General features: G+C 39.4%; 1 protein-coding gene across 3 annotated transcripts in view; it reads left to right on the forward strand.

Annotated features, from left to right (window-relative positions):
* Positions 1-16,595, forward strand: part of LOC139961144 (ATP-binding cassette sub-family C member 8-like) — a 45,545-nt gene that overhangs the window by 22,643 nt on the left and 6,307 nt on the right. For 2 of the 3 annotated variants that reach the window (XR_011790730.1, XM_071960065.1), the window contains exons 16-28: positions 955-1,120; positions 2,688-2,822; positions 3,716-3,893; positions 5,102-5,301; positions 6,842-7,011; positions 7,294-7,363; positions 7,955-8,112; positions 8,389-8,481; positions 9,203-9,305; positions 10,435-10,548; positions 11,387-11,498; positions 15,419-15,546; positions 16,125-16,312. Coding sequence is in view for 2 of the 3 variants with exons in the window: in XM_071960065.1 (XP_071816166.1) it covers positions 955-1,120; positions 2,688-2,822; positions 3,716-3,893; positions 5,102-5,301; positions 6,842-7,011; positions 7,294-7,363; positions 7,955-8,112; positions 8,389-8,481; positions 9,203-9,305; positions 10,435-10,548; positions 11,387-11,498; positions 15,419-15,546; positions 16,125-16,312 (1,815 nt within the window). In the remaining variant the exon portion in view is untranslated. Of the gene's footprint in view, positions 1-954; positions 1,121-2,687; positions 2,823-3,715; positions 3,894-5,101; positions 5,306-6,841; positions 7,012-7,293; positions 7,364-7,954; positions 8,113-8,388; positions 8,482-9,202; positions 9,306-10,434; positions 10,549-11,386; positions 11,499-15,418; positions 15,547-16,124; positions 16,313-16,595 lie in introns of all 3 variants that reach the window. The other variant, XM_071960066.1, reaches the window with a different exon arrangement.

Raw genomic sequence — 16,595 nt, forward strand, 5'->3', positions numbered from 1 at the left:
TGTAAACTACGTTTTAATTCATCATTTTAAATCTTTAAATATAGAAATCCAAAATGGCTTGCATATCATTGCATTTGAAATCTTTGTTTTGCTATTTATCCAATATTACATATTGGAGGGTCAAAATCATACTGTGTTTGCCCAGATGTAACCCTTGGGGCCACTGCATCCCCTTTACTTAGGATTAAAGCCCACAGTAGGGTTTAATTCTTCCACAAATAGTCTACCAGTACAAATTTTGTTATTAGGTTACATTTAGCTGAATTAGCAAGGAATCACAAATGATATTGGTGTCCTGCAGTGCTATATGCTATGTGCTGTATACTTTTACTATTGTTTATTTGCATTTTATTATTTGTCTCATTAATTTATTCATGACTAAGCAATTTTAATGCCCTCTGTAATTCAGATCAGTTTATTTGGAGTTTTTTCACTTATCATATAACAGAATGAAAAAATAAAAAAGCCTTTGTGGTCTTGGCATGTAAAACACTTACAACATCATTGCATTACAACAGAACTTTCTAAATTTACTCTCATTTAAAGGGTGTGAAGACATGCGCACAAAGAAGCGTCTCATGCTGGTAATCTGACCTAGTTTCGAATGAGGTGTAACAGAAGTGTTAGACACCACCATCGATCCCAGAAAATACACACACAGCTTGCTACCATTGGTAATTAGACACTAGTGTAGTCAACACATACAGCTACGGTCAATACCAACAACACAGTGTTCATAGCAGTGTGGACATCTCAGGTCTAGATAAATTATAACAAGGTATCACGTTTCATTACTGTCTGCATTTTGTAGCGACAAGAAAAAACTTCCCTTGCAAGCTACGGAAAGTTCATTTTTTCAGAGGGTGGCTGGCGGTTTGGGGCGAATCTTCAATGCCTTTAAACATTTGATATTATAAAGAGGTTTTTTTTCACATTTATTTGTTTCATGATTAGGTATAAATCTGTGATTGAGGCTTGCTGCTTGGTACCAGATATCAATATCCTCCCTGCATTGGATGAGACAGAAATTGGTGAGAGAGGAATCAACTTGAGTGGTGGCCAGAAACAGCGACTAAGTCTAGCTAGGGCTATCTATTCCGATAAACAAACGCTTCTCTTGGTAAGCTATTCTGGGCTGTCTCAGAGTTAGCCATAGCTACTTAATTCAAACAATCTTCGTCTATGAAGTTATCGAAAGTTCTTCTATCCCAAGTCTCCGTCCTCTACGGCGTTTTTTAGACATTACATTTAGAACCAACTTCAATAGATGGCTTTCTCTGTAAGAGAATAGGCTATGTTTGTGAAAAACAACCTGTGGGACCTGGTGTTCAACAGCGAGAGATTGGGCGTTTCACCCATATTTCATCTAAACTGAGAGGCAAGGCCATACAAATAACAGTACAGAGAACAGGCAATGTGATAGAGGTGGAATTAAACTGATGGGCAATTATATGTGTCAATTACAACCAGTTGTTTATGAAATAAAAAAGACCAATTACAACCAGTTGTTTATGAAATGAAATAGACTAAGGCATAGGCATGTTGGTACTCATGCCATACCATGGCCTTCAGCTGTGACCTGTTGGCTCATAATTTCAGCACCAACTCTTGGGGGCCCTTGAGCAATTGGATGAATACAAATAGTATTCAATGAACCACATGAGCAGCCTGTTGCTATGCCTCTATCCTAAATGTCAATAAATAGGTACATAGGTCCCATTTCTAATAAGACTTATTGCTTCTTTTGGGTGTTTAGAATGCATTCAGAAAACTTGCAAACCAAACACCTAACAACAAGTCACAATTAACAACAATTAATAAAAACGTATATTGTATTCCTTTATGAGTACAGTTTATTGACACAATAGAAATACTAGTTTGTACTGTTTGTATTGTTACAGTCAAATCTGTTGTTATTATGTCAGGTGGTACTTTCTCTTCATATAAGTTATTACACCCTGTTTAATGAGCTTTATATAGTTTCCCATTTACTCACACACTTAATTATGTTTTATCCTAAAAGAAAAGCTTTTTAAGACACCATCTTCACTTAGGTATGTTGTCCATTCATAAGTACCTTCATGTTTTTTTATTTCATTTCAAATAAATCAATTATTTGTTATTGCAAATGTAATAATGGTGTGTGGTGAAGACATACTATCATTTCAACCTGCTTAGGATACTATTCTACATAACCTTAAAAAGAGTGGAATGATGGGAGGAGGCAGCGGCTGGGGGGTGAGGTGGGGGGGGGAGGGTGGCAGGGGAGGTTGATCATTTGTTTCAATTGCTCACACTTAACCTACAATGTATTTGTTGGTGACAAACAGGTATCTTAATTATTTTATAGCATATCTAAAGGCCTTTTTTTCACCTCCCTTAGGCTATGCGTGACGGAGGGAGAGCACATCGGACTAAAACTGAATTAGATGAAGGATAATATAGACCTGCCTATAGTTTCTGGAGGCCTTACATTCAGGCCTGAAGAGCTTTAGAGGGGTCAAGATTCTACACCTGAGGCCTGTGGGGGGGGGGGGTGGGGAATATGGAACTGCAATGTTATGTATATTCCATAATGTATAATAAGGACAAATAAAATCTGGTCTGGTGCCATTACTGTCCTAATCTCCTCTCCCATCCTGCTTACATTTTGTATGTTTATCTGGCCTTTTGTTTACCATCACCAGGACGATCCTCTGTCTTCACTAGATGTCTACGTTGGGAGATCAGTTTTTGACAAAGCTATCGGAATGGTCAGAAAGGAAGGAAGAACGATAATACTTGTAGTGAATAATACATTGAACTGTCTACAAGCTGACCATGTAAGTATGTTAATTATCTCATGATAATACTTGTAGTGAATAATACATTGAACTGTCTACAAGCTGACCATGTAAGTATGTTAATTATCTCATGATAATACTTGTAGTGAATAATACATTGAACTGTCTACAAGCTGACCATGTAAGTATGCAAATTGTCTCATGAATGATGGATACATTATAACGGTAGCCAGGATGCTGAGTTTGAGGGACTAACAATTAAAAGAGGGGCACAAACAATTTAAGGAGGGCCACAATATATTACAACATTTTACTTATGGTGGTGTCCAAAAAGAGGTAGGCACATTATTCTGAACACGGCGGTGGGGGTAGGGGGGCTTCATGTAGACTTAGCAGTAACCTGTACATGCACCTCACACAAAGGTGTGTGGCATGGGTATACTACTGTAAAGATAGTTCTTACTATCTTTCAGATTCTAAACTGATGATATTATTTTAAACTTTACAGATGCTCGAACTGTTAATTTTAGAGTTTCTTGAAAAGTTCATTGAAGTTTATATGAAGTAATTTTATCATATTCCTTGCAAGTCATCAAAGAATTCTCTGCTGAAATATCTTATATACTTACTGTAGCACTCCCATCCACTTTTAACTGTCTTCATGCTGCAAAATGCACTACACTGGAGAAATTTAAAACATTCGATTAGAACGATGGAAGGTGACAAGGAATTGGATACAGCCAGGTAGGGCAATGTGGGAAATTTGCTAGGTTTTGTTAGACAGGGAAATTAAGGATAATGCACTTTTAAGGATCAGGTAGGTGAGAATTTTCATACTGACCTATCCAAGCAAGAAGAAGTTTTAAATTGAGCTGTGGATCGAAAACTGTCACTGTCATTTCGACACTGACCTGAAATGTTTGGTTTTTTAGATTATAATGATGGAACACGGTACGGTGAAGGATGAAGGAGACCCAGGGGAACTCATTGACAGGGGTGTTGTCTCTGGTCAGCCAGACCAAAGAGATGTAAAGCAACAAACTATGGAGGAAAATATTGAATTGGAGAGAATTAATCTGAAAATTCTCCTACAAAAAGAATTCTCTAAAGGTCAGTTAATATCGAATTATTTTAGAACTTAAATGCTAGTGTGATGCCGTGCATGCAACATAAAAAGAAGAGTCAAAACCTATGGCTTGTTCTGCTCCAATTTATTGTGGTTATAGGGCCCTTACTGGGTATGAAAGCCAGTAAAGTAAATGAAAGCACACGAAAGAGGATGTAAAAGAGGACGGTGGTACAACCCAGCGGAAGGGTTCGTTAGCCCTGAGAACTACTCTCCCACATCTCAAAGTCGATTGTTACTTCAAAAATGAATAAAAACAATAATGGTTGAGAAGTTCAAGATACCAGTTATTCTTAGAGTGGTCAGACGGCGTGTGTGCAGAAGCAGCGCTAACGATAGCTTAAACTGAAGAGGTGCTTCACATCAAACAATAGGGACCACTGTTTTAGTGAGTTATATTACAGATAAACAATAGAGTTCACTGGGCAACTCGCATAGTTACAGGCAAATTAATTGTCGGGTCACAGGTCAGAAAAGTTGTTACAGGGAGAGTTGATGAATATTGATTACACCACCTTCCCTCACACTAGTAAACTGAATTGTCTTGTTGTTTCAATGAAATGGAGTAGAGACAGAAAAGACTAGCTTGAACAGGCTTATATTTTTAGGATTCATTAGCTTGATGAATTACCAAGTTTAGAATTAGCAGTAGAAGTTACTTTTTCAAATATGTTTGAATCTTCTCAGTTTTATGTTTGTCAAGCAAGAGGCACATTACCTTCTTTCTTGGTGTATGCATATGTTACCTCCAAAAGAAGGTTTATTCTTTAATCGAACAATGCCCCTCCTCACCCCCAGTCACTCCTCCTATCCTTACTTCAAAGTGATATTCATATTTTCAAATTTAATTAAATGTGGTGTTGCTGATGTTCTCATTCAGTTACAATTAATATACACTCCCAAAATATGCAGAATATCATTTTGGTCCATTGATTTGCTTAACTTGGTTAATTTGTCGTGGCGATCTGAGCCAGTGGCGTCTCCATGGAGGGAGCCTTCATCTTCCGAAACTTTTTGTGTCTCTGAACATTAGCTACAAACATACAATATGGTACATTACAAGTATATAATAGAAGACCTTTATCCTGCTACACCCAGGTGCATTCCTTACATGATATGGATGGTCAATATTGTTGTAATATTCCATAAGTTATGACTTCTAAATTGCTTTTTCATTTGGTTTTCTATACAGACTCAAGACGTGGGCTAACTGAGAAGGAAGATTGTGGCGCTGGAGCTGTTTGTTGGAGTGTCTATGTCTTCTACATCAGGTCGTGCTCCTTTCTCTTTGTATTTATGTCAGTAGTGATCATTTCCATTCGAGCCATCTTCAATTTGTCAGCAAATCTCTGGCTAGCTGCCTGGTCAGAAGCCGGTGTTAGCGATACAGGCGTAAGTTATTTGATGTGCAGTGGCGGAACGTCCATACAGTCAGAGGGGGCGGATGCCTCCCCTGACGGACTCAAATGGACTACTGGCGCCCTCTTCAGCTTTTTACCACTTTTTACTTATCAGCGATTATTGACTTTTTCATTGTGCTCTCAAATACCTATTGACATTTGTCACATTTAGTTGGTGTAATTTTCTGACAAAATGGCGATGACACCTATTTATTCTTCGTTTTTCTGCAAATTAGCAAGGCCAGGAATGGGTCATTTCCGGTGATCTATGGATTTCTGTACGCTCCGCACCAACCTGTGGTGGCGCTCCACATAGATAGTGTCGAAAGTGCCCCTACAGACCATTCTCGCCCCCCCCTTCTGACCAATACCCCTAGCTCCGCCACTGTTGATATGCACTCCAGTGTCTTAAGTAGATGCCCTTTCCTCCGCACCTGGCATTCCCCCAGTTTTCCCGATAAGATCTGCCTGATTTGATAACAACTTTTGAAACAAACTGTAGGCCTACTAAGTTTGAAAGTCACACTGAACCATGGTCAATGAAGAGGAATGTATACACCACAGTGTTGAAGTGCTAGAGATTTCTTTGGTACTATTTACATATACTTCACAGAGGTAGGAAAAGTAAGAATGTAATGCATAAATGAAAACGTGATGTTAATGAAATGCTCATTATATGCTTTGCAAGTAATGTTTTCTTACTCACATAACTCAGCCAGATTGAAAATTTGATCTAAATAGATTTAATTTCAGCCTAGTCAGTAATAATAATTGAATAAGCAATTAATGATTATAGACCTGAAATATGTATTTTGAAGTTTGTCACGTTTTTCCCATTCATTAATTATTTGAGACATCCCATGATCATCCCTATGGATGCATACTTATCTATATGACATCAGATAAATCAACATATTATGCAAACTTCCAATCCAATGTAATATACCAATTTTAGGCAGACACAGGAAGGCATATGACATGTTTATGATAGTCCTATACCAGGGTTGCAGCTGGGGGGGGGAGGGGGGGGGGGTGAGAATATGCTGACAACTTTAACCTTGTTCTACACAAGTGTGTGTATAGTCAACAGTGATAGGAACGATAACACCAGTTTGCACATTGACCCCTTTCCCAACAAAGATTTCTTATTGTTTTTTATTACCTTAGGCCCCACCCTTTAGACACTCCTCCAGGATGGATATCAGCCAATATTTAATTGTCAGAATAAATTAAAACTGTTAGCAAAGTGCTTATCCACTAGAGAGCATGTGTAAGAGAATGTGTAAAAGTAATTAAGTTGGCCTGACGTTTCGATTCTAGCAGGATCTTCTTCAGAGGCTTCAGAGGCTTAATTGGAATAAAAATCAAACTCTGTTTTATGAGCCTGACATTTAATACAAGCTCATAGAATGTTGTTGCAATAATTCAGTATCCATGGCTACAGAATCTTTTATACTTCTCATATTCTTTGCATATTAAATACTTACCGACATTCATATGCAAACAGAGATCTTGGTTTACCCTCATTGCAGGTAGTGAATTCCAGTACACTTAATCACTTTGTGTTAGTTTACCTCCTGCTGGTACTGGCAATCGCAGTCTGCTCTGCATTGGTGTGTTACTTCTTAAAGATGGGATCTCTGAATGGTGCTCAGAAGATACACGAAGCAATGTTGAAACGAGTCATACAGGCCCCATCAAGGTACAGCCACGATTTCATTCCAAACACCATCTTTGCATCCCTACCAAATATAGCCTGCTCCCATATGGGTCAGCTAGTTCTGAGTGTTTGGTTTTCATGGTGACATCATGGCTTTAATGAAGCTGCTGACAAAATTATTTATCATCTCAGAAACAATTATAAACATTCCATAAAAGGAAGAAATTGAACAAGAACCAAATCACACATTAAAACTTGTTCGTGGACCATCCAGCAGAAATCATCACTAAACATCAGTGGCTTTGTAACTCTTGCCTCTTTCAGGTTCTTTGACGTCAATCCTTTGGGAAGGCTTCTGAACAGATTTACAAGTGACGTTAACACAGCTGATATTGTAAGTATCGTACCACAGTTTACAAGCTGTGACTCATTTACACAGTATAATTAGTAGATTGAAGCAAACCAACCATTATATTTTGATTGTGTAGAAAAGATTCTTTGTGATAAACCATCCTCCCAAGTTATCCAAGGAAGCGGGTTCTATTTTGTCAGAGTGTAATGTTCCGGTGCTTCTAGGAGGTGAAAAGTTTACATCCCTATGGATTTGCTTTCTCATTTCAATGTGAATATTAAAAGTGCTGACAGTGAAACCAGCTGAGTGCCGATGTTAAGTCATGACATGTCATGTCATGAAGTTCAAAAATACTAGAATCAGCATTTAATTGTAAAATCCATCCCAATACAGAAAAGAAACATGAAAAAGAAAACATGAAATGAAAAACGAAAAACCACAAAAACAATTGAAACATACGTCATTGAACAATGCTGTACTTAGACTTGCTCAAGTCATTGGTTTTAGTTGTGAGAAGGAACAGTTTGACGACATGTGGTACATATCATTTCAAATGGATTTAGAGAATTATTTCAAATTTCTATTTGAGATATTCTTATTTGATATCATCTTTCTCTTTTATTCTGTTAACAGAGATTAGACGGTGCGGTCACTATGGCACAGTATGCTACAGTATCGGTTATCACAGCTATCGTAGCCAATGCAATTGTAGCACCGACATTCCTCGTGCTCACAATTCCACTCGCTCTCATATTCGTTCTGCTATTTAGGAAGTACCTTTCCCTTTCAATGTAAGTATGTGATCATTTTTTTTCTCCATATTTTAAAGTGATGATTAGGTGAATGACTGAAAAAGAAGATTTGTATGGGAAAAAGACTATAGATTTAGCAATTTGCTAGAGGTCAGTTTTTAAAAGATCAAAATGGTAAAGAAATACAATAACTTTGGACAATAACAGCAGCCATTTTAACGATCTAAAACAAAACAAACTTAATTGTGCCTTTAGTCATCCTTCAAATGATAGTCCCCATCTTGTTTACATTTTCTGCTTTTTTTTGGTTCACAGGAAGCTACAACGATATGCTAATGTTAGTCGTTCTCCTGTTCTTGCCTTCCTTGCCGAGTCTGTTGGTGCTTTAACAACTGTAAGAGCATACAGGTTTGTAATATGAGGGGTTACTATTTTAACCAAACCATGCCTAGAATTACTGATAAATCAAGATCGATCAAGGCACCATCCTAGAAAGCCTTTGATGAAATGAATTACTTAGTATGTAAAGAATTGGATTTGATTCTCAGCAGTTTTGTGTATGGAGGCCCAGGAGGGTAACGGAAGGAAAAACAACAAATTTAACTTTATCAAATTGTTAATCATAAAAGGTTTTATATTGGGAATTTTGTTTTTTGTATTCCCATTTTCAGTGTCTCCTCTTTTTCATATTAGTGGTAACCACATGTAAAGTGAAAACTTAAAAACTATCAACTGCAAATTCATTATCTGAAATGAATGAACAGGACTAGACAAAATCAATTAGAAAAATAAGCTTTGATATAAAAGTGTGCATCAAAATAAATGTAATTAGTATGTGTATATTTGAAGAAGAATCTTTGCTCATTTCAACAAATATCTTAAAACTATACTTTGAGGCAGTTGTCTATACACTGTGTTACATGGATGTATAAAAAATAACCCAGAAACAAGAAAACAGATTAAAAGAAAATAGACCAAAACCTAAGCCAATAAACTGTAAAATTAACCTGATGTTATTTTGGGAGACAAGACTGCAATATGATACACCTCTGACTATATTGAAGGAGTGATGTGGGGCTGATTTTAAACATATCTTCTACTTTTCTTTTGCACATGTTTTTATCCGCAGAGACCAAGACAGATTTTATAACATATTCCTGGAGAAGTTGGAAAGTTATACAGCTGTGTCCTTTTATATGGTGACGATTCAAAGATGGCTTGCCGTCAGATTGGTATGGAAGGCCTACTCTAAATATTCTACTTAAGCAGCTATTGGCATTGATTGTACTGATTTTATTTAATAATCACAGTAATAATAATAATTATCAGCAGTTATTTTTACAATGCTTAAGCGACCACAGATGTGGGAGAAGCCTGCAAGGGCTCATGGATTACAAGTTACACACCTGGTGGCTTCCAATTCAACATTTTAACTCAAATTTGGAATATTTTCAAATTAGAAAGTCATTTTGCTCTTGGATGAAAAACCCTCCTTACTATAACCCGGCCTGGTATCGAAACCCGGAACCTCCTGATTGCTAAGCCTCATTGCTTCAAATGCCACCGCCTTATCCACTTGGCTACAGGACCGGTATTTTATATTTTGGATACTGAAATGCAGTTAACCTGAGCTTGATTAGCCAAGTATTTTCAAAAAATGAAGTAAAACTTCTGTAAAATCATCTGCGCGGTGATTTATAAGAGTTGATCCGAATCATAAATCAGTCTGTAGGTAATAGGTTCATTTTGGTAAAAAAAACTCTAGATGAGTGACCTAATTTTAAACAATTGCAAATTTTATTGTGAGTTATACTCATCCTGATTGATCTCAAATTGTTGATCAACCCCCCCCCCCCAAAAAAAAAAAGAAGAAACTGCTTTAACATGTGATATGTATTTGTTCTTGTGTTTGAATAACTCTTTTCACTGGAGATAATAAAGTCTTCATTATCATATTATTTCAGACCTTTAGAGGTATTGATATGATGTCAATGACCAACACATAATTTGAAGGAAGACCCAACATACATTTTTTAAGATCATATACCAGCAATAAATGCCTGTGAAATGTCCAAATAGCATAATTATTAATCACCTCATTATTCACCAAACCAGAAAATCCCCAAATTTTTGTTTCTCATCATTATGAAAGAAGGCCTTACAGATAATGAATCAGGGTGTGTGTTTTGCACTTAGTTGACTACCAGCACATACTCATTTGCATTTAGTTTTGTTATATATAACTTATGTACTGTATATACTATTACAATATGAACAGTGAAGCTATAAGCATCATTTACTTCTACAGAATTCTTTGAATCCCACTCCCCCTAAAAATATTTTCATTATTTTTCCAAAAAGGACTTCCTGGGAACAATCACATTATTGTTAGCAGGAGTTTCGGCCATGATAGGTACAATGTACTTCAGTGCCCCAGTTAGCTACGTAGGGTTGAGTTTGGCTTACGCGTTACAAGTAAGTATATATGTATATATATATATATATATATTTATATTTGTATCTATATGTAGATAGATAAATAGAACTATAGTGAGAAGGGAGAAGACTTTGAATGAAATTTGTTTATTTCACTATAACATTTATGATTTGCTGAAGTTGTATGATTAGCAATAAATAAAAATGTTTGCTAAGAAGGCATGTTGGTGTATTAATTAATACTGTGGTGATGGATTCTGCTCAATTGTGTAAAGCAAATTAAGAAAAAACAAAAGTTGAATTGGCAACCATGTGCTGTTCAATTAAGGACATCAAAAATCTTCAATAATTCATAATCATGAACAATATGATCCTTTCCATTAAATCTACATTAGCTGCAAAATACTGTCAAAGTTTTAACTCCTTATACCATGGCAGTAAACCTTTCCTGTGTAGTTATTGAAAAGAAAGGGACAGAAATTGAAAGAAAGTACACTAATTTAATGCTTTTAGAATTAATATATTAACCTGTAACAGGTCAAGAATGATGTTAACTTACAAAGCACAACTATGTAGGCTACCTCATCATTTCTTTATTTCTGTGTGCTGTTACTGTGTATGTTTCTCTATGAGTAGCATCACATCACAATTCCCTATTTTCCTCGTATATTAAAAGATAATTGACAACATAAACGTAGTACTATTAGAATTGGATTAATTTTAAAATCTTTGAGCTCACAAGGTTCCAATTTTAATGAGCCAACCGCAGTTATTTGTCCTTTTCAAACAATAGTTTTTTTCTTCATATTATGTCTTCTGCTAATAAATTGTTATCATTTACTTTACTCCTACATTATCATCATTCATCATCTTTCAGATATCATATTTTCTGAGCCAGTGGGTTAGAAGTGTCTCCAGGTTAGAGTTATGCATGAATTCAATTGAGAGAATAAAATCATACTGTGAGATTAAAACGGAGCAATATCATGGTGAGTTTTATTCTCTAAGAAAACAAAACATATAAGTCATATATGATATTAAAGTGTCTTATCTCAAGTTAACAAATTTAAAGAGATCAATAGTTTCATATACTAACAACAGAAATGAGATGTTTTGACATTTAGCACCAATTCAGGTTGATTCACGTCATGTCAGACTCAAGTTCCTCATGTATTATCTCTTTTGGGAAAAGCTGGACAAACTTGTTCCCGTCATGTGACTTTTCAAAGTTAGTGACTCAAGTCATGGCTCGTATACAGTACTGCCGATTTTGGAGTAAATGTTTTAGTCTAGTGTGCGCCTGAAAAACTTTGACCTTTGAATATGATAATCAATGTATAGAAACTTGCCAATGATCTGTTGCACACAAAATGTGGCCCTGTAAGCCAATTGTAGTTCCACACATTTGTTTATACTGAAATTTGCTCCATTATATGCTGTTTGGACAATTCTGCTACCATAATGTTTCTTGCCAGCTTTTTGGGTTTGCCTTACAATTACTTGTATTTCTGGCTTCTTTATTCCATATGCTGCAACATGTCATGATTGTTCTTGATTGCTTGTGTTGCGCTGTGCTGATTTGGCTGGAAACATGAAGAAAAAGTAGATATTTCAGACCAGAGCGTAAAGTTTCATTTCTATGTTGAAACTTTGAAAGAAAATGCTTAAACTGTGACATAAGTTTGTTTAAGTCCTTGGTCATCAAATCAGGAAAGGATCCAGAGATCCCCATCTCCTGTCTTTGCCCCTCTACTGTCTTTGCCCCTCTCCTGTCTTTGCCACTCTCCTGTCTTTGTCCCTCTCCTGTCTTTGCCCCTCTCCTGTATTTCTCCCTCTCCTGTCTTTGCCCCTCTCCTGTATTTGCCCCTCTCCTGTCTTTGTCCCTCTCCTGTCTTTGCCCCTCTCCTGTATTTCTCCCTCTCCTGTCTTTGCCCCTCTCCTGTATTTCTCCCTCTCCTGTCTTTGCCCCTCTCCTGTCTTTGCCCCTCTCCTGTATTTCTCCCTCTTATGTCTTTGCTCCTCTCCTGTCTTTGCCCCTCTCCTATCTTTGCTCCTCTCCTGTATTTTCCCTCTCCTGTCTTTGCCCCTCTCCTGTATTTGCCCCTCTCCTGTCTTTGCCCCTCTCCTGTCTCTGCCACTCTCCTGTCTTTGCCCCTCTCCTGTCTTTGCCCCTCTCCTGTCTTTGCCACTCTCCTGTCTTTGTCCCTCTTCTGTCTTTGCCCCTCTCCTGTATTTCTCCCTCTCCTGTCTTTGCCCCTCTCCTGTATTTGCCCCTCTCCTGTCTTTGCCCCTCTCCTGTCTTTGCCACTCTCCTGTCTTTGTCCCTCTTCTGTCTTTGCCCCTCTCCTGTATTTCTCCCTCTCCTGTCTTTGCCCCTCTCCTGTATTTGCCCCTCTCCTGTCTTTGCCCCTTTCCTGTCTTTGCCACTCTCCTGTCTTTGCCCCTCTCCTGTATTTCTCCTCTCCTGTCTTTGCCCCTCTCCTGTCTTTGCCCCTCTCCTGTATTTCTCCCTCTCCTGTCTTTGCCCCTCTCCTGTATTTGCCCCTCTCCTGTATTTGCCCCTCTCCTGTCTTTGCCCCTCTCCTGTATTTCTCCCTCTCCTGTATTTTCCCCTCTCCTGTATTTTCCCCTCTCCTGAATTTCTCCTCTCCTGTCTTTGCCCCTCTCCTGTCTTTGCCCCTCTCCTGTCTTTGCCACTCTCCTGTCTTTGCCAATCTCCTGTATTTCTCCCTCTCCTGTCTTTGCCCCTCTCCTGTATTTGCCCCTCTCCTGTATTTGCCCCTCTCCTGTATTTCTCCCTCTCCTGTCTTTGTCCCCTCTCCTGTCTTTGCCCCTCTCCTGTCTTTGCCACTCTCCTGTATTTGCCCTCTCCTGTCTTTGCTCCTCTCCTGTCTTTGCCCCTCTCCTGTATTTCTCCCTCTCCTGTCTTTGCCCCTCACCTGTATTTGCCCCTCTCCTGTCTTTGCCCCTCTCCTGTCTTTGCCCCTCTCCTGTATTTCCCCTCTCCTGTATATGCCCCTCTCCTGTATTTGCCCCTCTCCTGTATTTCTCCTCTCCTGTATTTGCCCCTCTCCTGTCTTTGCCCCTCTCCTGTGTTCCTCCCTCTCCTGTCTTTGCCCCTCTCCTGTATTTGCCCCTCTCCTGTCTTTGCCCCTCTCCTGTCTTTGCCCCCCTCCTGTCTTTGCCCCTCTCCTGTATTTCTCCCTCTCCTGTCTTTGCCCCTCTCCTGTATTTGCCCCTCTCCTGTCTTTGCCCCTCTCCTGTCTTTTCCCCTCTCCTGTATTTGCCCCTCTCCTGTCTTTGCCCCTCTCCTGTCTTTGCCCCTCTCCTGTATTTGCCCCTCTCCTGTCTTTGCCCCTCTCCTGTCTTTGCCCTCTCCTGTATTTCTCCTCTCCTGTCTTTGCCCCTCTCCTGTCTTTGCCCCTCTCCTGTCTTTGCCACTCTCTTATCTTTGCCCCTCTCCTGTATTTCTCCCTCTCCTGTCTTTGCCCCTCTCCTGTATTTTCCCCTCTCCTGTATTTGCCCCTCTCCTGTCTTTGCCCCTCTCCTGTCTTTGCTCCTCTCCTGTATTTCCCCTCTCCTGTATTTGCCCCTCTCCTGTCTTTGCCCCTCTCCTGTCTTTGCCCCTCTCCTGTATTTGCCCCTCTCCTGTATTTGTCCCTCTCCTGTCTTTGCCCCTCTCCTGTATTTGCCCCTCTCCTGTATTTGCCCTTCTCCTGTGTTTGCCCCTCTCCTGTATTTTTCCCTCTCCTGTATTTGCCCCTCTCCTGTCTTTGCCCCTCTCCTGTCTTTGCCCCTCTCCTGTCTTTGCCCCTCTCCTGTATTTGCCCCTCTCCTGTCTTTGCCCCTCTCCTGTCTTTGCCCCTCTCCTGTATTTGCCCCTCTCCTGTATTTGCCCCTCTCCTGTCTTTGCCCCTCTCCTGTCTTTGCCCCTCTCCTGTATTTGCCCCTCTCCTGTATTTGCCCCTCTCCTGTATTTGCCCCTCTCCTGTATTTCTCCTCTCCTGTCTTTGCTCCTCTCCTGTCTTTGCCCCTCTCCTGTCTTTGCCACTCTCCTGTCTTTGCCCCTCTCATGTCTTTGCCCCTCTCCTGTATTTTCCCCTCCTGTCTTTGTCCCTTTCCTGTCTTTGCTCCTCTCCTGTCTTTGCCCCTCTCCTGTCTTTGCCCCTCTCCTGTATTTGTCCCTCTCCTGTATTTGCCCCTCTCCTGTCTTTGCCCCTCTCCTGTCTTTGCCCCTCTCCTGTCTTTGCCCCTCTCCTGTATTTGCCCCTCTCCTGTCTTTGCCCCTCTCCTGTCTTTGCCCCTCTCCTGTCTTTGCCCCTCTCCTGTATTTGCCCCTCTCCTGTATTTGCCCCTCTCCTGTATTTGCCCCTCTCCTGTCTTTGCCCCTCTCCTGTCTTTGCCCCTCTCCTGTATTTGCCCCTCTCCTGTATTTGCCCCTCTCCTGTATTTTCCCCTCTCCTGTATTTCTCCTCTCCTGTCTTTGCTCCTCTCCTGTCTTTGCTCCTCTCCTGTCTTTGCCCCTCTCCTGTCTTTGCCACTCTCCTGTCTTTGCCCCTCTCCTGTCTTTGCCCCTCTCCTGTATTTTCCCCTCTCCGGTCTTAGCCCCCACTCTGGTCTTAGCCCCCTCTCCTGTCTTTGCCCCCTCCTGTCTTTGCCCCTCTCCTGTATTTCTCCTCTCCTGATTAACAACCCTATATGGTCAACAATCTGTTTAAAATCCTGGCTCCACCCCTGATAATAATTGATTCATATAGTGTGTTTTTCTGATCGGCTTAACTTACAGCCTCAAGGTTGGTGGATGTCATTCACAGTAATACAGTGGTTACCATGGTTACTGTTTTTGTCGTTATCACATTTCTTTAGTGTACATTATATCTATCTGCTTTATCACCGTCTTGAATCACAGGTTTACATCCTGAGGACGATTGGCCGAGGAAAGGTTCTGTAATATTTCACAATGTCTCAGTACGTTACGCATCTCATTTGGATCCTGTTCTAAGAGACATAAATATTATCATCAAAGGTGGTCAGAGGGTAAACATATAAGCAGCATGTTTGTTGTATATTTTGTTTTCAAAAAATGTAAATAAAAAAAAATGTCAGTGTTCATAGGAAATATAAATGTATCGCCACAGCTTAAGTTATGAAAAAGAAATACCACACCCACTACATCACTACGCACTCGCCCAATTACACCCTACTCCACCCCACCTCACTCCCATCCATTCCCACGCAGTCCAAACTCCATCCCTCGTCTATGTTGTGATGTGAAGCTCATTATAAGAATCAAGGCAAACTTTCTAATTTAAAGTAAACCCTTTAAATGATCCGGTACTAGCAGTGCAAAATAGAAAACTTAAAATAGAAAATTAAAATAGAATTTAAATTTAAAATAGAAATAAAAATAGAAAGTTAAAGTATTCCAACTTTTACATTTCCTGTAACCTGAGAGTCATGTTAATGCTTCTATATGTCCAGATTACAGATGAATCAATTAACCAAATTGCAGACCTTTGTTTTCTTTACTTATATAACTTTTATTTTGATGGATCTTTAACAGAAAAATTGCGCTTTGATACATTTATACATATAATGTAATTTATCTTTCAAAGGTCGGTATCTGCGGACGCACAGGTAGTGGTAAATCAACCCTTGCACTGACCTTCCTCAGATTTGTAGATATTTGTAACGGTTACGTAACCATTGACGGACTGGACATTAAATCAATCCCGCTGATGATTCTTAGACAAAGGGTGGCAATTATACAACAAGAAGCTGTATTATTCAGTGGCACCATAAGGTTAGTTCATAATACATAGGTCTATATATGCAGTCCTTAAAGGCATTGAAGACTCTCCCCAAACCGTGTGCGGCCATTTGAAAAAGTAAACTTTCTGTTGCTTGCAAGTGACGTTTTGTTCGTGTCGCTACAAAATGCAGACAGTAATGAAACATGATACCTTAATTGTTATCTTTAGCTGGACCTGAGATATTCATCGCTGTATCGTTTGTATACTGTGCTGTGGGTATTGACCACAGCTATATGTACTGACTGTACACTAGTGTCTAATTACCGACGGTAG

Source organism: Apostichopus japonicus, chromosome 20 (assembly GCF_037975245.1).
Source record: "Apostichopus japonicus isolate 1M-3 chromosome 20, ASM3797524v1, whole genome shotgun sequence".
Classification (NCBI taxonomy): Eukaryota; Metazoa; Echinodermata; class Holothuroidea; order Aspidochirotida; family Stichopodidae; genus Apostichopus; species Apostichopus japonicus.